Source organism: Berghia stephanieae, chromosome 1, assembly GCF_034508935.2.
Source record: "Berghia stephanieae isolate SIO BIC M18660-M18661 chromosome 1, UCSD_Bste_1.3, whole genome shotgun sequence".
In the NCBI taxonomy this organism is placed as follows: domain Eukaryota; kingdom Metazoa; phylum Mollusca; class Gastropoda; order Nudibranchia; family Aeolidiidae; genus Berghia; species Berghia stephanieae.
Window position 1 is genome coordinate 145,408,170 of NC_088360.1, and position 25,712 is coordinate 145,433,881.

The window sequence follows — 25,712 nt, forward strand, 5'->3', positions numbered from 1 at the left end:
TTTTTCGCAAATCAAAGTAGTAGTAGTCTATAAAGTCTCATCAAGCACTTTTTAACGGCACTGACACATCACAGAGATGCAAGGAAATGAAATTATATAGGCTGCCGGATATGGAAGCTTGTATGGTGTGGACCAAGGATTGTTTTTGGTTTTAGATGTTTAACGGCACTTGCGACACTTTTAACATTTAGGTCACTTCAGCACCTGTAAAAAGGAAAATGATAGGGGAAAAGATGTAGATCTGAAGTTAAAAGCACCAAAGAAAAAGTAAGAAAAGAGGACATTCAAATAGGGAACAGAGGATTTCATTCTAGAACAAAAGACAGACAGGTAAAACAGATATAGGTGGATAGAAGACGCATCAAAAGTGACCTCTGCCCACTATAGAGGGTCAGAAGACCCCAACCACGGTATGGACCACTGCAAAACCAATTGAGAGGCAACTACTCCCGTTCCCAGTTAGAATTTCACCCAGTGACTCTTTCTCGGTTATTCCATTCTACTCTACTGTGTCAAATAGACGGGAGTTCCCCGTCTATTTTTTTCTCTTCAGAATATCCCCGCCCCATCTCTTTTAAATTTCAGTTTACCGAATGAGCCGTGAAAATTTTACTATGACTATAACAAACTGTACAACTCATTTTCAAAAACATACTCTCTATGCTGTAGCTGTTATTTTACCAGCACTAGCAACTAGCAGCATATTTGATTAAAAAAAAAAATTCTATAAATCACATCTCGTCTCGCCTAAATTACAAAATGCCAAAAATGATCATAAATCCCCCCAATTTCAATTTAAGTTTGGCCAAAGTGCATATCCCCCCTCTATTTGATACACTTTACCTTCCCAAGGCACCCACCAACCATCCATAAACTAGTGTGGAAGATGAAAGCAACAGAAAACCCAAGAAAATGACAAGGCATTTATTTTCATTATAATCACCTTAATTTATTGCACATATCAAAAATTAAAAATGCATGGACATTTATTATGTTCTATGCAAAAAATGCAGATCATTTGGAAGGAATAAAAACCAAAAAAAACGGAATAATTTTTAACCATAGGACAATTAAATACATGAAACCCACGGTGTTTGTTAACAAGCTACCAAATTTTAATCTGGCATCAAATTTGTATCATCTTATTCTTATTATTTCCTTCCAAAAGGACACAATGACGGTAAGTCTGATTTATGTTTTTGCTCTCTTGGTAAAAATGATAAGAAATGATGTCTCACACTTCGGTGATTACAGCAATCAAGAGTAAAGTCAGTAAGGTAAGAATAATTCACCATGGCAGCAGAACAATGACGAGTCAGATTTATCTTTTTTCGGGGTGCTTGAAACAAACATTAACTCACTCAATCCTCGAGATTTTTGCTACTTTTCAAAATTGAAAAAAAAAAAAGAATTAAAAATGAGCATGTGCATAGATAGTTTTATTCGACTACCATTAACATATAAAAATTAAGAACATTAGCTTTGATACTAGATACGCCTATAATTTGTCTCAGAAAAATGTAATAAATAGACATGGGGTAAATTAACCCGGGTAAACAACGGATATAGTCGGTGTTAGGGTTGAGTGGGTTAACAAGTGAAAGCTACCCTCTGAATAAGGGGAATGCTTATGTCACAGATTCTGTCCCTTTGTTGTTGTGTCAAACAGTGAATTACTATTACTATTATAATTACAACTTAAATGTAAACACCACTTCCCAAGACTTTAATAGTTTCTGCTGCTATTTGAATGGAAATCACAAATCACACCAACTCATGCGCAGAACTCACAACGCTTAGATGACGTCCCTTGTTTTCTTTCCTTGCAATCATGATTTACAGGGTGTCCATAAAGTCTGGGTACACGGTAATACTGTCATCTGCATTTTTTGCCAAATTGGGACCTAAAATTTGCCCAAATTTTGCCAAGAAATTTGCCAAAAAGACCAAAGTTTGCCAAGGAGAACTAAACGTTTCAGTAAAAATTAACACGCGATAAAGAAAAAAATATATATAAAAGACAATTTATTACATTTAAGGAGGCTACATTTATTAATGACTGTGAATAGCGTTGTTACAAAGATTTTAAAGGATCATTATCCATAGAGAGTAGCTTCCCTTGGTTTGGGCCCAGGCAAAGCTGCAATATTTCTCAAGTCGCACTTTTTTTTTCGTTATTTTGTTTTCGCTTCTTTTTTTTCCCCAAAAAATTTGCCATGCGATTTGCCAATTTTCCCAAAATTTGCCACACTTTGCCAATTTTGGGAAATTTGTCAAAATTTGCGGATCGCCCTGATATCTGCAGCCGCAAAAAATGCAGATGACAGGTAATAGTACAAATTCCTCTTTAAAAACTCTTTTATCTTATTCGATTGGGATGTAAATGAAAAGTATTTTAACTATACACGACCACTTCTTCAGTGAAGAAAAGTATCATTCAGCCAAATCTCCACAATCTGTAACATAAATGAATAAATATAAATAGATGGGGAAGTACGACATGTACCCAGACTTTGTGGACACCCTGTATATACGCAATTAAAACATTTGCTGTCAATTTATCAGGCTTCATATTTAGCTTGTCAAATGATATGAAATAACGAAAAGGGACAAAAGACTAATACTAATACTCTCACTCTCTTTCTCTTGGCGCGCTTACACGTTTGCACACAAACAGCTCCCTCTGAGCACACTCAAAACACCCTTTCACCAAACACATGTTGGCATCTTCCATCCTTCAAAAGGCAGTTTTCAAAATACACTAAAATAATAGGGGCCCATTACTCCCAATTATAAAACAACAAAATCTACAAAAGTATTTTTTAAAATTATACAAATAGCTGGGAAACAAAATGCTACGATTACATAAACAAGAAAAGGCATTCTAATTCTTAACCTCTAATAGCAATGATACACCTACATACAGAACTAATGGAGAAGTCATGAAAGATGATATCTTACGCATCAACCATGAATATTTTACCTACCTTCAATTTTGCAAATCAATCAAAAATGCAGAAAATACTTCTAAAAATCAATATTTCAGCAACCTGAAATGACCTAACTGGATAGGATAAAATCTTAAGTACGAGAAACATCCAAGGACACCCACATTAATACATAACAGAATTTATTTCACCACGATGACTGGAACAGATGAGATACACACCATATTGCAGAGCTTGTTGGAATCCAATGAGCACTGTATAAACCCATTCGTGGCAGAAAATGTCAACAAACATTTTATGGTAGGATATTCCATAGGCCATTCATAGGTCTATAGCACAATACATACGAATGAAACTCCTAACTGTACCTTCTTTATGGGATGACCAATATGAATGGTGGACAATTATGACCAGATTATTCACAAACAGTGCATACATCTTTGTTAGCTTAAAGATTTTGGTTCAAATTTCTAGAAAATTTAGGACTAAAAAAATGACACTTCAAAAGCTATCTTGAATCTCAAGTATAATCTACATACCAACAAATTATCTAAGTTGAAAAATTGTAATTTATCACTTTTGGAACTGGATGCAAACCTGAAATATTCTGAATCAATGGAAGACATTGCAACTTCTCCAGGGTTTTTGCTGGATTATGACACGTTCTAGGGTCTACTAAAGAAAGAGACACTATTTATTTGAGAAGCCAGTGGTTGGGTTGAAATCCAAAGAATCAAAATAATGTTAATGTGTTAATGTTAATAATGTTACTCAAAAAGTACATTAAATTATATGTGAACATTATGTGGCACAAGGCCCCAGATGAGGAGAATGGCCCAGAACTGAGTGGACGTGGAGAGCACTGTTGCAGCCTTATGTCCCTGCAGGGACCAAGAGGAATAAGTCCAGACAAGTGGCACAATTTCACTTGCAACTTGCATAAATATACAAGAGAAGAGGAAAGCCGAATAAAATTTTCTCCATTAGATTTGAGGAACAATCTTTAACGAGTTATTTGAAACAGTATAAGAAGATAGATTACCTTTGGTAAATACATTGGAAAAAAAGGGGGGTTAAAGTTGCTGTAGCGCAAGACAGGCTGACTTCAAGCATGGCATAGATCAGATGAAGTTTGCTTTACACTCACGTTGTAAACAAATATGCTTGACAAAGCGAAATCAATTTCTACAATTTTTTTTCACTGAAGAAAAAAATGTGTTCTTTGAAAATAAAGAGTAAATTTGAAATGTAAACTTTCATCCTTTTTTTTTTTTGCCTTGCTGATGAAAATGTTCCAGCTGTATCAAAATGGCAAGTTAATAGATAAGAGTTGCTAAAATAATTAATTGTTGGCTAAAATCATTTAATCAATCTGGTATCCTCTAGAAATTCTGAATCTACACAACACCAATCTGGCAACTTTCCTTTCTGTACATAAACATCTCTAGACAAGGATCTGGCCGGCAAAGTTTCCAAAGCTCCCAGCAAAGCACCTGGTGAAAAAAAAAACAAAAAACAATAGAGTATGTAGAACGGATTGCACACTTTCATTAGCTTCTTTCACTGTTTCATGAAAATGAATTGAATTGCATAAATTATTTATTGTCGATAAAAATACTTATTATGCATACATCTTTTATACATAAAAGTACACATTAACTACTAGTAACAATTACAACAAAATATAAAAGTAATAATTTAAAAAATAATGATGTACATTTTCTTAATAAAATCTGATTTAAAATCAGTAAGCCTATAGGTTTTTCACTGACAAAATTTAAAAAAAAATACTTTGCACATAAATTAAATGCTATATATTATACCCAAAAAATTGACATGTCTCACTGTTTCATTAAATATGAATATCAAATATGCGGGAACAGGAAACAGATCTGAACGAGGTTGAGAATCTGCCACCTTTGTCATAAGAGACTCTCAAACCTATTCAAATCTGTCTCCATTCCCATGCTCTGGCAGATTATTCCACGAAACTGCAGGGGCATAATGAAAAGACTGTTTACCAAAATGGGTTGTTTTGATGTTTGGGACATTAACAGTATTGGTGTGCCTTTGAAAGTTATTAAATTTTCTAGACATTTTGGGGATAATTTATTAAGAATTTTGAATGTTTCTGTTGCCATAATTTGCATTCCCTTGGTTTCAGGGGGGGGGGGGGGATAACTTTAGCCTTTGTTACTACGTCTTCGTAAGTGCCGTTATAGTCACTGTAGATAAATCTGAGAGTACCTTCTTGTATTTTTCCCATTTTATTAGTATTTGCTCTTAAGCAGAAGTTCCAAATAAGTGGACAAAAGTTAAAATTTGATAAAATAAACGTATGGAAAATTGTTAGTGTATTTAGTTTGAAGAGAGGTGTCTTCCTATTCTTTTTAGCAAGTTTAGCTGTTGAGAGGCCTTTCATTAAAAAAAAACAACAAAAAAACAAAGTTTCCCAAGTTTGTAAGAAGTTCTCTGAACTGAAAAGATCTAGTAACATAGATTTATACTAACATAGATGAGCAAGAATTGCCTTGCAATTCAAAAATCTACAACACCACTTTAAGGTTACTACAATGGCTTGTGGTATGAAATACTTCTAAAATACAATGAGACATGAAATTAAAATATTTTTTTTGACTGAGACAACACCGTTAGTGTCAGGCATGGGTGCCAGCAGGAAGAAGTGCTGAAACCTGAAACTAAAATCTCAACACTTTGCCAAACCTGAAAATATTCCTACTGAAAATGCGGCTTAAACTTTACTCTTATTTCATCACCGTTTTTATACCATTATTAAATGATTACACAGCAAACATATTGACACAATGAGGAAATTAACACTGAAACCGGAGGTATTTGACTTCGAGATATAACTTTCCGGCATGAACCGGAATACTGGCACCCATGGTCTCAGGTACTCATTTTACATTTAAGTGATGAGATAATCTGAGTGAAGAGCCTTTTCCGAGAATTCCCATCTTGTGCCATCCACAGCAGGATTCAAACTCCGAACCGACATCATCAATAATAATGATAATAATAATAATAATAATAATAATAATAATAATAATAATAATAATAATAATAATAATAACAATAATAATCATAATCTTTATTGTCCAAATAGGCAATTATTGTTAGGTTACAGCTCTGGTAATAGGAGAAAAAAGTAATTAAAATAGTAGTAATAACGATGATAATAATAATAATAATAATAATAATAATAATAATAATAATAATAATAAGAAGAAGAAGAAGAAGAAGAAGAAGAAGAAGAAGAAGAAGAAGAAGAAGAAGAAGAAGAAGAAGAAGAAGAAAGAAGAAGAAGAAGAAGAAGAAGAAGAAGAAGAAGAAGAAGAAGAAGAAGAAGAAAGAAGAAGAAGAAGAAGAAAGAAGAAGAAGAAGAAGAAGAAGAAGAAGAAGAAGAAGAAGAAGAAGAAGAAGAAGAAGAAGAAGAAGAAGAAAAGAAGAGAGAAGAAGAAAGAAGAAGAAGAAGAAGAAGAAGAAGAAGAGAAGAGAAGAAGAAGAAGAAGAAGAAGAAGAAGAAGAAGAAGAAGAAGAAGAAGAAGAAGAAGAAGAAGAAGAAGAAGAAGAAGAAGAAGAAGAAGAAGAAGAAGAAGAAGAAGAAGAAGAAGAAGAAGAAGAAGAAGAAGTAGAAACTGAGCGTCATACCACTAGTCATACATACTGTTAAATTATATCATGATTATAAAAGAATCAGCTCTTACCTCCTAACCAAGCGGTGCAATTTTCTTTGACAGGGGCTTGATGGTAGGCAAACTTTTTAACTCCTAATTGATTGGCATAGACTGGCTTGTTAAGAAGATGCTCCAGTTCTTGTTGTAATCTGTGGTAGAACCCAGGCATCATGGCCGTTCCTCCAGTCACCAGCACGTTCTCAGCCAGGGCTTTCCTTGTATCGATGGGACACTGAAGGAAAGAAATTCAACAAATGATATTGTGCAGCTAAATGTGATAAGACATTAGATACCACGTGACCAGGCATACATGTGCGGCTATGTGGTCTAGTGGTATGACACTCGCTTTCGGATCGGAAGGTCCTGGGTTCGAGCCTCGCTCGGCGCATAGTTGAGTCCTTGTAGAAGTCTCTTTACTCACATTCTCTCACCGTACTCAGGTGTAAAATGAGTACCTGGCTGTTGACAGCGTTGTCTCTGTCCCAAAAATTTGTAATATCGCCTGACAGGCGTCATGTCTCGTCCTACATGTTATGTGTTGCTGTTGGTCAGGGACCCCTTGTAAAGCGCTTTGAGCACGTTTAGTGGATATTGCGCTATATAAAAGATCAAGTTTTTTTTTAGTTTTTGAAATTTTTTTATACGTGCTTCACAATGCTTCATTTCACGCTATAGAAACTGGAATAAGCTCCATCGGACTAATGGATCTGAAGGACAGCAATGCTTCATTAAGACAAGCTATTTGGTCTTGTGGTATGAAACTCACCTTCAGATCAGAAGCTCCTGGATTCGAGTCTTGCTCTGAGCGGCGCATAGTTGTGTCCTTAGAAAAGGCTATTTACTTAAATTCTCTCCCTGTGCTCAAGTGTAAAATGAGTATCTGACCTTTAACAGCATTGTGTCTGTCGGGGAAAATTGTAACATTGCCTAACAGGCATCATGTCTTGTCTTGCATGAATTTATAAAGAAATAAATATGAATATTGCGCATTTCCATGAATTTACCATGCTCAATGCGCTTCACAATATTTATAATTTATTACCCCAGCAAATCATATGGAACCATATTTCTATTACATACAGTACCAGTTGCCTGTTAGGCATCCCTTTTGAACAAACACTCTTACAATATCCGTCACTGCCTATAGCCAGGTACTCCTTCACACACCTGAGTTGAGTGGAATAATGTGTGTTAAGTGACTTACCCAAGGACACAATGTCAGGACCAGAATTTTCCATGACCAATATCACCTACCCAGCCATTGACGATGCTTAACATCGCTAGACTTTTGTGACGAGTCACCATACCACTGAGCCACAATTTTCCTGCGCTTTGCAGCTTATCATATCAAGACATATCATAAAACTACAGAGCGAATTACCCTGATCAGCGACTCCATCACTATGGTGGCGATAGACGTTTCATCATTGTCTTGTTCAAACATGACCTCACATGAATGTTCCCTGTAAGATGGGAAAACAGAGTGTGATAGTTAGCTACATAAAACATATAAAATAATTTGCACCATGCATTCAAAATAATTCATTGACAAAAACCTATCCAAAATGTCTTTTCAACTGCCAAGGCTGTTTTTTGTTTTTTTTTTGTTTTTAAGGGTTTTACGGCGCTTGCAACACTTCATTAAGGTCATATCAGCTCCAGTAAAAAGGAAGAAAATGGGATAGAAAAAAGTTCTAGAATTACAATTAAAGCACAAAAGAAAAGGTAAGACAAAGGGGAATTGATTCAAATAGGGAACAGATGTAGATTCCAAGAGCACACCGTCAAAGTACTTAGTTTGAGATCACCTAAAAGTCTCATCCAGACACAAGCACTGGTCCCCACTAAGAGGAATACACTCAAATGTTTACCGATCATATAATATAATTTGTAAACTAAACATAATAAAATGCATAACAGAGAGATGATTTACAAGGAAAAAAATATCATCTCCCAAAACTATAACTATACATTCGACTGTTTCCCTCCCAGTCAAGGAACTCCGGCAAGGATCAGGACAAAACTAAGCAATCTCATTCCAAGACAATGACAGGAAACAATTGGAAAACGGGTATGGGGGGATAGAAGACACAGCATGTACCTCCCTGCCCACTGTGGGAGGTCAAGATCCTCACCCAGACTTCCAAGTCTTGAAATATTTTTTTTTTGAAAATCAAATAATATTGATCTTAGCATATAATAATGTGATGTCTGAAACATATACAACTAGACAAGGCAAATCAGAAACATAAATGCTAACAAAGTATTAAGTAGAACCCCCCCCCCCCCCCCCCAAGGAAAATTTGACCTTTTTCCAACCCCCCCCCCCCCCTCTCCAAAAAATAAAGTCAACAACAGTGCGAAATGTCCTGGCCCGATCCTGCTCAAGTACGTGCCAACCAGTAAGCCATGGGTTCAAGTCTTGTCATTGCAAAGTTATCTCATTGTTATTTTTCTCATGTCTTGAAAACGTTCTTCAATAAGCTATTCATAACATTGAGATTGATGGTTGTGATAAAACTATGTGTGTGTTTTAAATATTCACAGGCACGGTTGTCACCATAATCAAACGCGACCAAATTTCCATTAAATAAAATCTACCCTAGTCTTTATATATTATGTTTATTGAACTATCAATAAAGGTGATGTGACTCAGGCTTTAATAAAGTCCAAATCAGTTTACCATTATTACTCACTTTGGTAAAAAAAGAACCCTGTCTGAATGGAGTTAACAATGTATATATAGTTACATATATTTTTAAAAATTATTTATGTCCCTCTGCGCAACATCTTTAGATGTAATCACTTGGACACTCCACAAAGGAATAGAGACAATCTATCAAACGGATGTCAACAGGAACCACCTATGTTTTACAAAGTGAGCAAATTTGGGGCTGATAATTTTACCCAAGGTATAAAATAAAAAGTGCCTGAAGTGAAGCTCGAACCAGAGACCTTTAAGGCCACATCGAAATGCCTTGACCACTTAGCCATCTTGCCCCCCCCCCCCCCCCCCCCCCAAATATGAGCCACTACATTACTGCATCATGAGATGAGATACGATATGATGATGAAGCAAGCTACCACTCGTTACAATATTTCTTCACAAGCCTCCTTACCTTATCCTACCACTGACATGCATGATACTTTTTCCATCTATAGGATACTCAGCATCAGGGGGTGGTGGGGGTAACTGTGGAGTAGAGAATCATCATCATTATCATCGTCAGCATCATCATCAAAAAACAGGCTTGCATTGTAAATTTAAAAAAAAAAAAAAAGAAAAAAGATTTTTATTATTATAATTTCAATTATGTGTTTTACATCCATTTTATGTATTAAGACAGGTCTATTTCTATACAATGGCAGATAGCATAGTTCATTCAATATTTTTAAGGACATGTTAATTTCTGAATTATCTTTTTTAAAAACACACATGTTCACTCTCTTTCAAAATTGTCCAAACATTGGCTCGTTTCACCACAAAAAAAATCTTGAAATAAATCAGGTGTCATTAAATTTGTCATCCAAACAATTTTGTCAAAACATTTTTGTTAAGTGGATTAGCCCACTTGTTTCAAAACTGCCAAAATAAAATAAATCCTCTACCTTATTTGCATGGCCGCCTCTCATGGTTACTTCTTGAATTTGTTGTCCTCTTGTGTAAGACGTCACAAAACAACATCGCACTGGAGATAATAATGGGAGGTAATACTGATCATTTCATTGGGACTAAAATCAAAGTCAACACCAAAATTACCACAAATTCAGAGAAATGGGTGGAGCAGATAATTATAGCAATAATAAGAAGAAGAAATGACGAAGGTAGAGAAGTGAGAGAAGGCAATAAAGAATTAAATCTTTGGTTGGGAGTGTGAGTTGAACCAAGAAGTTCATTGACATGGCACTCTCTGCACGGTTGTGGGAGGAATGAGCTTTGTACTGACAGGCCTGCATCTGCCCCCTGAAAAAAATTGCCTGAAAATCCACGAGACATTTGGGTCCAGGTCCAGGACAGGACCCTGGTAGGGGTCATGGGATGTTGTCCCCCTGAACCCAAAGCTTTTTCAATATAACACGAGCAATGATCCCCATTTCCCGGAATATTTTCTTGGAATTTTACCAATTCAATAGGCTGTGAAACAAAATGAAATTATTTTTTTTTTCTGCTGGGGCGAAATTGCCGGAAATGCTGGCAAATTTACAGGCCTGTACTGAGCTCCCAAAAAAAAAAAAAGAAACTAAAGCGAGATCTCAATTCAACCACTTGTATCAGTCATGCACGCCTGCTTTAACAACTATTTGGGGTTAGAATGAAGCCAGCAAACATACCAAAATTGAAAAATGAGCTATATCACATTCCTCAAACACAAATTTATGAACAAATAGGAACGTAATGTAATCTTTAAAATAAATATCTAAACTAAAACTTGTATTTTTTTTTTTTAATGTAGTCTATACCTTTAATATCCTCTAGAACTTCCTCTGTGATACAATCTGAAACACAAACAGTTGGAATAAATGTTAAATTATGTATCGTTAATTCAACTACGCCACTTCACATTAAACATGTAAACATGTAATTTACAACTTAAAAAAAAAATAAACATAAATCTTTCACATGAATCTACCTCAGCTCTATCGTGTTCAACAAGAATGAATATCAAAGGCAGTTGTTTATTCACTTAAGTGTAAGGAAACCGACAGTCAATTTTTCACAGCCATATCCTGCACACTAAATTGATGACAGCATTGTGCAGCACATTTTCATATATTTTAGGCCCCCGTAAACTAGAAGCACTTGCCTGAAGCGGCCATTTTCTGAGTGATCATTATGAATGGTATAAGAGTATTAAGTGCCTTTTCTGAGTGAGCATTATGAATGGTATAAGAGTATTAAGTGCCTTTTCTGAGTGAGCATTATGAATGGTATAAGAGTATTAAGTGCCTTTTCTGAGTGAGCATTATGAATAGCATAAGAGTATTAAGTGCCTTTTCTGAGTGAGCATTATGAATGGTATAAGAGTATTAAGTGCCTTTTCTGAGTGAGCATTATGAATAGCATAAGAGTATTAAGTGCCTTTTCTGAGTGAGCATTATGAATAGCATAAGAGTATTAAGTGCCTTTTCTGAGTGAGCATTATGAATGGTATAAGAGTATTAAGTGCCTTTTCTGAGTGAGCATTATGAATGGTATAAGAGTATTAAGTGCCTCATTTTTCTAATAAAATCAAAATGAAAATAAAATATGTCACTGTACAAATATGATAAGATTGAGATTCATTTCAAAATGTAATAATCATTTTCAAATTGGTCTCCTAGCTTTGCTTATAACTATGACCCTCAGTTCTTGACTGTGTGATTGAAAATTTTATTGAAAAACTGTAACTAATATCATACCTGGTACGGCAGACACAGCTTTGTCTTTTTCCCCTGGTGTGGTGATGGTTCCATGCTCCATGAGTTGAGACTTTATCCGACTGAAAGTGAAAGTTGAAACATAAGAATAAGAGTTTTTGCAAAATATTGATGAAATACAAGGAAATTGACTAAACACAGACTACCTACTGCTTTCATAATTAAAAAAAAAAAGGAGGGAACAGCATAGCCAAATGACAGGACAAAACCAACTCAGATACTATGAGTTATACGAGGGGCACCACAGTAAATTTTCCAAAACAAAATATTACTTGCAGACAACGTGCCAAACTAAGATACAAAAGCTCTGGTGACATAAATTTCAATATCATGATTTATCATTCATCATTAAATTTTTCAAATTTATATTGAGAATTTCTCATGTCTCACCATCTTAATTACGCTTCATAACGCATCAATTCATTGCCCCAGCACAACAAATTTCCATTCCTTACAGTATACTCTGACAAAACCCATCACTACCTTTTACTAGATGCATAGCTAAATCTGAGTAACTTAATACAAATCATAACCCCCCCCCCCCCCCCCACACACACACACACCTTCCAGGATTTGCCATATGTGACCCCTCGTCTCAAAACGGTATTAAGTCTGAATGACTAAGATGCTGAAAATGGAATTTGTAGCCAGAAATACCATGCATAAGTTGAGCTTATATGCTTTATAGAGGAGAAGGAATATCATATTTTACTGTGTTAAATACCAACGTCTTATATTTTTGACCAGTTTAACTATACTATGACTATTTAGCATCTGGTCCATCCTGACATAATACCGTCTTGAGACAAGGGGTCACATATTTGCAATGGAAAAATCCCATACCCATTTTAGTTTTATTAAAGTTAAAATCACCATTATTATCCTATTATTGTTAAGCCATTGTAATCGTGCAGCATGCATACCTGTGAATTGCCTTGGAAGCCAGTGGGACAACTTGCCAACCCTTCATAATAGGAATTCCTTGATATACCTGGTACGTCAGTTAAGGAAAGAATATGGATTGTGGATGCATTCATTTCCTACATCTTCATTTTCAATCTCACTAAACATCTTTCTATTCAGTCAAGCAGTAAAATTCACCAAAGTCTGCATCCCTTTAAAGGCAGGGATAGATTTTGCTCTAATCTGATAATGCATTGTGCAATTAAAATCATAAACATTTTTTTTTTTAAAAGACGAATGAAGTAAAGGATACAGGTACGACCATGGTGTCCTTATAGCCAAGGTCAAGGACAAGACAGATATTGGCCCCCAAAGTGAGTGCAGAGATGAGATGACTGGAGGCAAACATGACAGATCCAACCTGGAAACAAAATACAAAATAATCATAATTATAATCTATGGGAATATAGTTAGCAGAGACAGGCTGGACTTTGTATCAAAAAGAAGACGAATTTTTTTTTTCTAGTGTAATTATATCTACAAGCAATTACTTAAAACACAAAACCCAACTATAAAGATGAGTAAAGTTGTATGGTACAAAAAAACAAAAAAAAAAAAAAAAGTTAAAGAAAGAAAAGGGTAAAGACTTCAAATAGCGGGGCTTAGCAAAAGACTGGTACTCCACCCAAAGGATATCAAGCAATTATTATTGTTCGTTTAGCCCTACACAAATCAGGTTAAACTCTGGTTTTATGAGCCTTATAGCTCAAAATAAAAAACTTTGATTCTTTATCAAAGAGTTTTGAATATAAAAACTGAGACTCCTTTTCAGTACATCTTATTTCCAGAATCCTGATTTTTCACATGCCTTCCATGGCTTACCTCATGAAAGTTGCCTACATCAAAGATCTTTTAAAGGATTTTTAAAGATTACAGTCTTTTCAGTTCCCTGGTCTAACTAAAGACATTTGTATTCTATTAGTTAGTAAATAAATCATGGATCTAAATGCTAAGTATGATGATAACTAGTCAATTTAACATTTCATTTTGTCACAGCTTACCTCAAAATGTTTAAAGAGCACTTTGGCAACAGTTTCTCGGAAAATGGAAGGACAAAGGAGAGATTCAATGACAACCACTCGTCTGTCTTTAGGAGTGAGAAGCAGGTGCCTAAATTAAAAAGAAGTATGGAAAGAGAGGGGGCGGGTGAGAAAAGTTTAAAGGAATTGGAAAAATGCAAATTACCTTAGGATAATTCACTTTTAATTCTTTTGGAATGGAAAACAGTAAGGTAACAAATGTTTATCATAACCACACAACACCCTTATACACTTAATCAATATTAATCTATATATTCAGACCTGTCACAGGCATTATATTTGATGGAAAAATGTTCATTTTAGATTTTAAAATTTGCTCAAAAGGTTACCCTTAAGACAAACATTAAAACCAATGATACTTTATATATTGGTTCTCATATCATTTATTTAGCTTAGTACGAATGTTGCAATCAAAAAGCACTTTATATTTGGAGTGTGTGTGGTGTAAATGACCTGCATTATTATTACCATCATTATATTAGTATCACCGTTATCATTCATATCATCATTACTTTTATTATTATTATTATTATTATTATTATTATTATTATTATTACTATTATTATCATCATCATCATCATCAACCTAAAATGCATGATTTCCACCCTTAATATATTGCACATTGAGAATTGATGAAGTCCAGTTCATTTTGGTACTTTTTCAATAAAACAACAATATTTTCACGAATGTCTCTAATAAATAAATAAACTCCGAATCTGGAGAAAATCCAAATTTGGCTAATTGTAGTTCAAAATTTATTTTTTTTTAAATCTGGATATACCGATTAAATCTGAACAGACTGTAGATCTATCTTGTATTAAAGCCACTTAACATGATAAAACCGAAATGGAGGAAAATAAAAATAATAATTGAAGTAAATAATATATGGTAAAAATATATAATCAAAACTAAAGTTTATGGTCATTTACTATTGTCAAGTTGTTTGGGCACTAATCAAGCTCAATTGTCTATTCGTTATCATTGCAATTTTTTTCCCCTCAAACAACACATTCATCTTGGAATGTGAGTTCTTATTTTTATATGAGTGAGAGCCTCAAGCCCGAAAAATTATTTTAAAAAATAATCTCCTTTCTTCAATCATCCTTATACTTTTATCATCGTCAAATCTATTGATGACAAGATTAACAACCCCATCAGACCCTCCCCCAATCTTACTTGAAAATAAGGGTGTGGATAAGACCTTTCAGATTCTCATATAATTCCTCTGAACAGTCGTAGTCCCATACATTCACCATCTGCAAATAATAATAGGGAGAATGAAATCATGGATGGGATCTGTATGAGAAAGACAATAATAAAAATATAAATCAATATTTACAATATTGAAAATAAAAAAAAAGAAAAAGATTTTTTTAAAAAATCAAATTTTATGTTTCCAAAAAATTTGTTTTAAAATTATAAAAATGACATTCGTTTAAAAAAAATTATTAATACACTAATATTACACTTTCAGAAGAGATAGATATGGATGCTTTACAAAATGTCTCAAGCCAAGAGCAAAATTTAATATGCACGATGAGACCTGTGACATGACAATGCTATATTCTTTCATGGCTTACAACAAGAATGCATTTATTGAGAAAAAACAAAAACCAAAACAAACTGTAATTGCACCTTTCAGGCATCATATCACATCCTCCATGTTTTGAGTTGCTGTTTGCTAGCAAAACCCTTAAAGCATATTTGTAAAAACGAAGTAACAATTCGGACTCGAGTCTGAAAAGTCTCCTATGGCTATTTGGACTCAACTCCAATGGGCGTGTGCAAATACAGGGGGATACAGTGCGGGCGGTGGGCAAAGAGTGACTGATGGAAGCAGAAGAAGAGTTCAGAAAAAATTCTGTTTTGCCCATATCAGTCTGACAGTTGATATCCCTACTTAGAACTTTGAAAGGATCGTTGTATCTAATTCCTGATTTTATTTGGACATTGTGTTAAGTTGTCAGAAAAGCTTTTCCAGTTACTTTGACTGATTTTTGTTCCTTTTGAAGGGATTTAATGGTTTTCCAATTGATCTACGATTTTGTCATTCTCGCCAAATATTGCTGGTTTCGACTACCTGTTGATGATGGTGACTATAACATTATTATTTTCATTTGCATCAATTTTTATGGAATTGTCAATAATTAAACTTAAGACTTTAGTCTGAGTAACGTTTTTATTGGACATGCGCATTGGAGTATGAGTCTGAATAGCCGCAGGAGACTATACCGACTCGAGTCCGAATAACCGCAGCCTTTTTTAAAAATGAAAAAAGAGGGAGCTTTCTAGCACAAAAATATCCACTAAATGTGCTGAAAGCATTTTAGAATGAATTCAAAGCTACCACCATTACTTAACATATAGAACAAAACAATACATCTGAGAAGCGGTATCACAATTTATTTTGATAGACATCGCTGTTACTGGCCAGTTACTAGTATCCTACTGCATACCTGAGTGCCGAGAGAGAATGTGAGTAAAGAGCTCTTTCAAAGGACTCAACTCACCCACAACAGGGCTTGAAACAGGGACCTACTGGTCTGAAGGCATGTCCTACCACAAGACACAGTGCAGCACATGGATATTGCATACATAAAAGCTCAAATTTCGAATTAGTATTAGATGCTACCATATAATCAACCAAGAAATATAATCTTGATACGCTGGTGATAGTGATTATTCTAATTATACTATCGAAGTGGCAAATCGGACCCGAGTCTGAATTGCTTCTCGTGGCAATTCGGACTCTTGCCACAATGCGCCTGCGCAATCACAGGAAGTGTCGGAAGTGGACGATGGGTCGAAAGTGAAGCGTTGTCGGGTGGGGGGAAGGTGCTCGTTCTCAGTCATAGAGAATACAGGACCCTCCAAGTCTGTGTTCTCAGTTGTAAGTTGTAAGTTGTCAGTCGGTAGGAGAGCGAGTGAGCGAGCAAGTCACGTTTTAGAACTCCCGAAGATGACTAACCTTCAAAAGCGGTGATCTATTATTCCCCTTTGTCTTACTTTTTCTTGGGTACTTTTTAATTGTAATTCTAGAACTTTTTTACTATCCAATTTCTCCCTTTTTACTGGCGCTGATATGACCTAAATGTGTTGCAAGCAACTTAAAAAACAAAAACAATCTAAATATTCGTGGTCTTTGGGAGATAACAATTGTAGTCGCTTTGTTAACGTTAACAATCAATTTGCCCTCGCATAGATAAAAGAGTGTCTTTGTGTTGGAAGATTTATTTTATTTGCCATGAGCATGTTGCAAAAGATACATGCATGACATATCTACATTATATATTTTGCCATTTGCGGCCGCGAAAAAGTGGGGGGAAAGGAAAATAATATGACTTTGGGCTTTGAGCGTTTTATTTAAACGGCAGTATGGGTCAGGCTTTGACAAAAGGCAGTATCTAGTTCTTTTTAAATTAAAAAATGCTGTTTTATTTCTAAATATAAAAATAGAGGCGATTCTTGGCGGCAAACCATGCAATAGAGCCCCGCCACTGGGGTAGGTGCAGAGTACCGTCTAATAATAATATTATTAGATAATACTGGACTAGGTGCCTATTAATAAAATAAGCACTGGTTGAATACGGAGAGAAAATTAATGATCAACTGGTAATGGGACTGGGGAGTAACCAGCGACTTCTCAAGTAGACGATGGGGGTAACCATACATCTCCACAACCCACAAACGACCGAGGCACTGGACGCAGGGGAGAACATGGTGATACGAGATCAAAGAGAAAAAGCCGCCGGCTCTTAGGTTGTGGAAATGGTTGTTTGGGGGTGGAGTGTGTGTGTGTGTGTGATTATTCTGTTTTTAATGACTTAGAGATGCTCATGAGTGTGTGTGTGTGTGTGTGTGTGTGTTTACGAAGACCGAATTGTCACAGGAGGCACTTCACACTCGGGGTCCGAATTGCCATGGGAGGCAATTCAGACTCGGGGTCCGAATTGCCACGGGGAAGCAATTCAGACTCGGGTCCGAATAGCCTTTTCCTTATACTATACCTGTGAAGTTCTTGCATTTGTGGTCTTGCTCGGAATGATACAACGTGGTCCTGTTTCACCAGCCAATCCACATCTAAATATGTCAATTGTTGAAATAATAAAATAGTAAAAAAATAATTTAAACAATGAATGCATTGGCGTTGATAAATGATAATGTTCTAGAATGAATGAATGTCATTGTTGAGATGATTAGGTTTAAGTTTAATTATTGAAAGTGAAAGACATTCCACCAAGTACTTCAAGTACCAAAACTCCCCTTAGTCTTAATCCACTGGCTTACAAAACAAGAAGAAGAAGAAGAAGAAGAAGAAGAAGAAGAAGAAGAAGAAGAAGACAAGAAGAAGAAGAAGAAGAGGAGGAGGGTGGTGTGTAGGAGAGTGAGATAAGAATAAGACGTGGGTATTTGAATAGCAATTCTATTGTTGTTAGGATAATAAAAGCGATTAATTAGACAAGAATAAGCTCAACGTGTTCGACATCAGTGGTCGGTTATAATAATCTCTCTATCGTCTTGACTACAACTCCAGTATGAGTGAGGAGAGAGAGTGGGTCTTAGCCTAAGCGACTAAAACTTAAAACTTTTAAAAAATGCCAATTCTAAATTCTTTCACGTTCACTTACTTAGTATAAGCTGCACCAATGTCAAATATCATGACTTTTGGCTCATCACCAACACCAAGACCTTCATAAAGAGGCATCAGGAATCTCTTAAGGTAATATGGGGTAAAAGTATATTATTTTCAGCTTTAGCTGAACTTTCAGTTTGGTTTCTTCGCTTTGCTCCCTGATTACCGATTCGCGAGATGACTGGAGTCTGGGGGTAGGAGTGCCGGAAGTTGCAAATTCATGCCGCCAAATAAACCCATAGCTAGTGATTTTTTTTCAAGAACTCATAACAATTTTCATTCTGATTAAAAACGCCAAATGAAATACTAATTTGTTTCGAAACTAAGATGAAGGGGCTAAAAATGATCAGAGAATGCAGAGCATCTTAAATTAATCATCAACTAATAGTGGTTGTATTGCTTACTTATCCAATCTGGTATCTCATTTGCGAGTTTGTTGACATGAACAAATAAAAAAGCTAGAATATTGCATTAATACACGGATCAATTGACGTGAAAATATAAACATTATTTCCTCATTTAATTCTCATGTGAGAAAAAGAAAAAGAAAATTCTTTCAGGGTTTATTTCTGATTATTTTCATAATCTTATAATTTTCATGACAAGTTAGTTTACGTCAAACCATCTTAAAACGATAAAAATATAACTGGACCATCAAGTTCCTGATTGATGACGTCAGTGCCTTCCTTCACCTCTTGCATCCTTTACGACTTGGAAAAGTCAGTTGTGCTTGCGCTTTTGGATCGGCGATAAAAGCTGTACTGACTTACTTTTCGATATACTTACGTTGTTTAAAGTGATCAAGCCGCGTGCCTAGATTAAAATGGTATGTAATTTTGTGGTTTTATGTAGACCGGCCTAAAAGTTACAGTTGACGATAACTGACAATGCAGGTCTTCCCAAATTTGGGTGTGTCAACAAGTGCTTCATTTCATCTTTCCATCTGTTTCTATCTATAACTCTAGATTAGACCTATCTTGGTTTGTTTTCGGTACTAACGCAAACTCGGGGACCCAAATAATTTTGGGGGTTTTGGGAGGGGGGAAACTTTTTTTTTTCGTAGTGTTTTTATGCACCTCCGTTGACGGTGTATCTTAACGAACCATTTTTATACACCTCCGTCACGCATGTGCATCCCACACAATTTCATCAGTGATATTATGTTTCTGTATTTGGATACAGCGAAAGTTACATTGTGAGATCTGCCGGATGTTTTTGTTAATAAATTTATATAAAAATAATAATAATTTAAAAAATCGAAATATAAGACCAGAAAATAGAAGTTGCATTGAAGGTAAAATAATGTTTTAGAAAGACCTTATTAAATGTGATGAACAGTCAGGTGGCTCCGTAGCGCAGTGGACAAGCTGTCAGGCTCTAACCTTAAACGTACTGGGTTCGATTCCCATCGTAGACAAAAAATTTTTTTAAAGTTTACTTTATTGAGAAAGACAAAAAAAAATTTTCTTTTTCTTTTGTTTTGTTTTTCAAAACCTTTTTATCATGTTTTAAAAAAACTTTTGATTTTAATTTTCTAAAATTATTTATTTATTTGAGATCAGTATTTGTTTGCCATGTTTCTTTTTACTCTTGATTTTTAAATTTATTGTTAATACATTGTTATTATTCTTTAACTTTAATTCATTACCATTGTATAAACATACATCGGTAATCACTAAGCAGCGTGCTAAACTACCATTTAAGGGAGACCTTCCATAAGCTACTACATCCCAAGTATTCTTGTACTACTAGTAGGGGGTTTGGGAGGAGGGGGGAAACTTTCTTTTTTAAAGTCTCCCGCTCCCCCCTCCCAAACCCCCAACTAGAAGTTCTAGTGTAGGGGGTTTGGGAGGGGGGAGACTTTAAAAAAAAAAAAAGGTTTCCCCCCTCCCAAACCCCCCTACTAGAACAAGAATACTTGGGATGTAGTAGCTTATGACATGGAAGGTCTCCCCACTCAGACGTCTTGATGGATTTAAACCTTATGAACGTATGCAGCAACATTTTCATTAATTTACCATCACCGCCAACGGAGGTGCATAAAAACGGTGCGTTTTTGTACACCTCCAATGGAGGTGCATAAAAATGGTGCGTTTTTGTACACCTCCAACGGAGGTGCATAAAAACGCCACCTTTTTTTTTTTAAAAAGCCTAGTAGGGGGTTTGGGAGGGGAGAGACTTAAAAAAAAAAAATAATAAGTTTCCCCCCTCCCAAACCCCCAAAATTATTTTTTTAAAGTGGATGTAAATGGATGGTTTTAAAGTTATGATGATTTTACTTCTAAAAATGTATCATTGCAAAAAGCTCAAAATCTGTGAATGGGAATATGTGGAAGAGAACTTCCCAGGCGCCACTCATCACTCATGAAGTTGAAGACCCAAGTCCAAGTGATTATAGAAAATGTCATGATTGTATATAATATACATAGATATTTATTAAACAATAATATACATTATATCATTATATACATTAATTGATATATGATACATTACATAAGTATTCAATGGATTCAAACTTGAAATAATCGAGAGTCCTCTATATACACTCACTACTCACTATATTTCAATGTGCAATATTTTTTACAGTTTAAAACATTTTGCATGAGGAAGTAGGGCAGCGTGGCTCAGCGGTACGGTCTTTGCTACGTACCCGGAAGGTACCAAGTTCGATCACCCACCGTTGCGCTATGTGGCCTTGAGCAAGTCACCTCGCCCTAGCTCAATTTGCGGCTGATGCCTGGGTTATTCCAGTCTTCCCTTGGACAATAGACCCTAAAGAAAAATTTCCCCTATGGGATGAATAAAGGGAGTTTTATTTATTTATTTTTTTTTTTTTAAAAGTATGGACCAAATGTGTAAAATGAGTACAAGTACAATACTGTTAAACCATTGATTGTCATTGTCGAAAAGAAATTAATACTATCTAGGTTTAGTACTATTAATATCATTATAACTACAGGTTGCGTGTCTTGTCCTACCTGTTTAGAGTTGCTTTTTGCGTGGGACCCCTTGAGCATTTAGTGGATTCTGGGATGTTTCATATTTTATTGTTGTACAAAATCAATTATTCCTTTCCATCAGTCTTCTTTATTAACTCTTTAAGATTCAACCCGACAAAAACCGACAACGGCATAATATTCATGGGCGGGGTAGTCAAGACTGGCCTCAGTAAGTAAAATCCAATCGTTGTGGAGGAAATGACAGGCCCTGTCACTGCCGCAGGGTGTTTTCAGCTTTGATTTTTATAAATTTGCCGACAGAAAAGAAAATACGTTTCAGAAATTGCGATTTAAATCCTATTTTATTTGCGGATGAAAATCATTGACATTGCACTTTGTTTGGTAAAAATCGGTAAAAAATTACGACTTTGGTGATGAAAAATGACTTTGAAGACCATTATTGTAAACTTTTAAAAATATTATGAATAATTTATAACTCCCTTATTTGTGGGTCGATTTTGTCATTCGAGGTATCAATTTTATTGTAATAAAGAGATAGGAACTTCAGAGTTATTTTTTCTAATGCGAAATTATTACTTTGTAATTTTAGCACAAAGAAAAATAGTCAGTAAATAAATTTGTTACACCTCTTTGATAGACCGCCGGGGTCCGTTCGTGTAGAATTGTGAATCAAGCATCTCAAAGTCTTTGACCAATCACAGGCTATCTATCCAGCTGGCCGAAACAAAGACGCTTCTCCCCGTCGATGTATTACGGTATTGTTATGCAAGGAATATAACACCTTATGGAGTAGGCCTAAAAGCTAAAATCTAAAAGTAAAAAATATAATTCTGAGGAATTTGAAAGTCACATTGCTGAAATCAGCTTGAAAAAAGAAGAACATTGGTCCTTGTTTCATAAAAATCGGTTGAAAACCAACTGTTTTACGAATAAATTTGATTTTTAAAATTGCTTTTGTTTATTTTAGCTTTTTTTAGCAACTTTTTTATTTATCGGCCGATTTTCTTGATTTTTATATCATTCTTTATATCTCAAAGAGACGAGATCAGTGATATACTTTGTTTGTTTCAAATGTAACTAGAACATAATTTGGCTTTTTTACCTATCGACCATGCCTGGATAATTTATTCAACAACGTGGCGATGTGACGCAACTATTCCATGGCCGTCTTCCACTGCATCGACGATGATTCAATTCATTGTTGACGGCTGTTGACACGTGAGCTGCCAGAACGACCAATCGTTGAAGGGTCAAGATGTTCAGTAGCCAATCGTTCTTCGGTCAAAAAACTTATGAACTCACGAGAACAAAAGTTTGAAATTTGGTGATGGACGGACCTATGAAATCGTTTCTGGGCGGAGTTTAGCCATGAGTGACCGTAGAAAACGAAAAGGCGACTACAGATATCAAAGAGTAGGCTTATATCATCAAAGGATGTCTACATGATTGACATGGCCATATAGGGAACTCATTATCTACTCCCCCAAAAAGAATCTGAACACAAGAGGGTTAAGAGGCTGTCCTGTGTTTAATGTGAATTACAAAACAAAGAAAATTAATCGACAGTATTAGCTACCTATTCTTATTGTATGATATATATTTTTTTTTTTTGAGAGGCATTGCCACCAATATAAGTATACGGTTAGTTCATTATAGTCATGCCTTGTATAACTACACAATTCTTTTATCTCCTTATTTCCAGGCCAAGCCAGCTTTCAGACGTGAAGGTTTGTCTCATTTGATTTGATACATGATGAATAAAATAATGAGCAATATCAATATCTTTGCCAGGATGAATGATGTTTGCATGGAAAAGATAGGATAATTACACCATCAATTGCCAGTTATACTTGTGAATTTTTAATTTTGCCAAGAGGACTTGCCTAATATTTTAAGACCACGTTCTTCACATTACATCAACAACAGCATAACTGAATATATCATCTACAGTCGTCATACATTTAATTTTCTTAAAATTGTAACTTTTAATTTTCTTAAAATTCTCATAGTAAGTATGTGGTGTAAAGCACTATTGAACACATGTGATGGAGATTGGCGTTCTATAAATTTCATTTATTAAATTCATTATTAACAAATAACAACTTTGTACAAAGGAGTGTTTTGTCATATATGCAAATCCATTTTTCAAATGTTTCTGAAGAAATCTAATTGTTTGTAAAAATTATTTGGAAATGAATGCAAGATAATGCAATTTACCATGGATAGCTAGTTGATTTATAATTAATTTTTAATGTAGCCAAGCACCATACTTGATAGATTTTGTTCTTACTGTTGATCCACTAAGAAGTGTGTTTTTGTGTATTAGTCATTCATCATTAGCCAATAAGAACTTCCTAACTCATTGGCTAAAATGACTGTTTTGCTTCTTCCAGTAATGGATATATATGTATATAACTTCAGAACTTCTACCCAATAATCACTCTCCAACAATGAATATTATCCACAATTCTGGAGATTTGTCACCCCAGTTTAGTTTCATTTAGAGAAATTAATTCATTTAAAGGTTCGTTTAACAACTATCTGATTTGAACTTAATTTGTTTTCAGAGCTCCAAGAAGCTTTCATCATGCACAGTAGCTCCGACAATACAATTCCTCCCTCTAAACTGGGAGTGGTTATCAGATCTGTTGGTCTTGCTCCTACAGAGACTCAGCTCAACACTTTACAAGCAGATTTCCAAGCCAAAAGTAAGTAAAATGGTTTTAAATACAGTTCTGAATCCGAATGTTACAGGGAGAGTTGTTGAATGTGACAGCCATTGTTGGTGTTTAGGCTGAAGAATTCTGATAATCTTCGCTTGAAGGTGTCGAAATCTGTTGTGTTCACACATAATTCAGGAAGAGCGTTCCAGTCTTTGATAGTGCGGGGTGCAAATGAATATTTAAAGATGTTTTGAGTTTGCGGATTGGTGTTGTAATGTTTTTTTAGTTGGTTTTTATTTGAATGCTTGAATTACGTTGTGTGTCTAGTTGTTCTTGTGAGATGTCCGTCATCTTGTTTGTAATTTTTAACATGAGAGTTGTTGTTATTTCCGTCTGTCTTGTAAGTGAGTCCATCCAAGATGTGTGATTATGTCTGTTACGCTGCTATGGGGGCTTTCATTAAAGACAATTCTTGCAGCGCTGGACAGCTTCAGTTGCTTTTATGTCAGATTGTAGGTGTTGGTCCCAAACTGTACAGGAATATTTTAAGATTGATCTTACGAGTGGCCATTTTATTAAAGTTTTACTCTATGATGATCAAACAGTTGTTGGATAGTTTTGAGTCTTGGTTGGAATGTTGAATGATACAAATACAACAGAACAGAGATTAGAGTCATTCCCGACCAAATGTCTGCTAAGAATCCTAAGACTCTTCTGGCCAAATGTCATTAGAAATAAAGATCTCTTATAGAAAACTGGGATGGGCAGAATTACAGGCACCATCAAAACCAGACATTTGAGGTGGCTCAGTCTGCAGGCTTCCAGCAGACTGCATCCCGAGAACAGCGTTACACTGGACTCCACAAGGAAAAAGGAACCAAAGTAGACCTAAGGAAACCTGGAGAAGAATGTACAAACAATACTAAAAGGTTGGGGCCTCAACCTGCAGGAAAGTCTGAGAACATTGGCGGTCACTTGCTGTTGTCTCAAGCACCCGATGGTGCAGAGAGGATTGAGTGAGACTGAATTGAATCTTGGTAGAGTTTGTTATGGTTTTGCTGTTTTTTTTCTCTTATATCTTCTTGTCATTAGGTAGTTAGGTATGTCAGATATGCAGAATGTACTTTGTGATAAACAGGTGTCCTTTTCAAAGGGTAGAAAGCAATTTTTATTGTCTGCTGAATCCCACAGACACCAGAAGAAATTATGATTCAATAATGATCATACATCTGAATGACTGGGTAGGGTTCCTACCTCCCATAGCGGGCAGGGAGGTACTTACTGTGTCTTCTGTAATATATCGATTAATAAGTTTAGTTGTATTTATTTAACGTTTAGTTGTAAACTGCCAAACTGGCTACACTGCACATTGTTTTTGGTTTGAGTTGA

The 25,712-nt window shown here is 35.4% G+C and overlaps 2 protein-coding genes across 3 annotated transcripts in view; one reads left to right on the forward strand and one right to left on the reverse strand.

Moving 5' to 3' along the window:
* Positions 1 to 923: 923 nt before the first annotated feature.
* The window catches only part of LOC144963441 (actin-related protein 10-like), a 36,120-nt gene continuing 11,331 nt past the window's right edge, over positions 924 to 25,712 (reverse strand). Inside the window, exons 2-14 of one of the 2 annotated variants that reach the window (XM_078897507.1) lie at positions 21,679 to 21,794; positions 18,075 to 18,147; positions 15,244 to 15,323; positions 14,029 to 14,137; positions 13,281 to 13,388; positions 12,988 to 13,055; positions 12,047 to 12,126; positions 11,108 to 11,143; positions 10,256 to 10,335; positions 9,766 to 9,839; positions 8,028 to 8,109; positions 6,677 to 6,878; positions 924 to 4,441 (exon numbers count right to left, since the gene is read on the reverse strand). In XM_078897507.1, coding sequence (XP_078753633.1) covers positions 4,308 to 4,441; positions 6,677 to 6,878; positions 8,028 to 8,109; positions 9,766 to 9,839; positions 10,256 to 10,335; positions 11,108 to 11,143; positions 12,047 to 12,126; positions 12,988 to 13,055; positions 13,281 to 13,388; positions 14,029 to 14,137; positions 15,244 to 15,323 — 1,053 coding nt within the window. In that variant the 5' untranslated portion in view covers positions 18,075 to 18,147; positions 21,679 to 21,794 and the 3' untranslated portion in view covers positions 924 to 4,307. Of the gene's footprint in view, positions 4,442 to 6,676; positions 6,879 to 8,027; positions 8,110 to 9,765; positions 9,840 to 10,255; positions 10,336 to 11,107; positions 11,144 to 12,046; positions 12,127 to 12,987; positions 13,056 to 13,280; positions 13,389 to 14,028; positions 14,138 to 15,243; positions 15,324 to 18,074; positions 18,148 to 18,695; positions 18,887 to 21,678; positions 21,795 to 25,712 lie in introns of those variants that run through there. The other variant, XM_078897506.1, reaches the window with a different exon arrangement.
* The window catches only part of LOC144963443 (neo-calmodulin-like), a 12,104-nt gene continuing 5,539 nt past the window's right edge, over positions 19,148 to 25,712 (forward strand). The window contains exons 1-3 of the mRNA XM_078897508.1: positions 19,148 to 19,526; positions 23,363 to 23,387; positions 24,228 to 24,368. Of these exons, the coding sequence (XP_078753634.1) occupies positions 19,524 to 19,526; positions 23,363 to 23,387; positions 24,228 to 24,368 (169 nt within the window). The 5' untranslated portion in view covers positions 19,148 to 19,523. The remainder of the gene's footprint in view (positions 19,527 to 23,362; positions 23,388 to 24,227; positions 24,369 to 25,712) is intronic.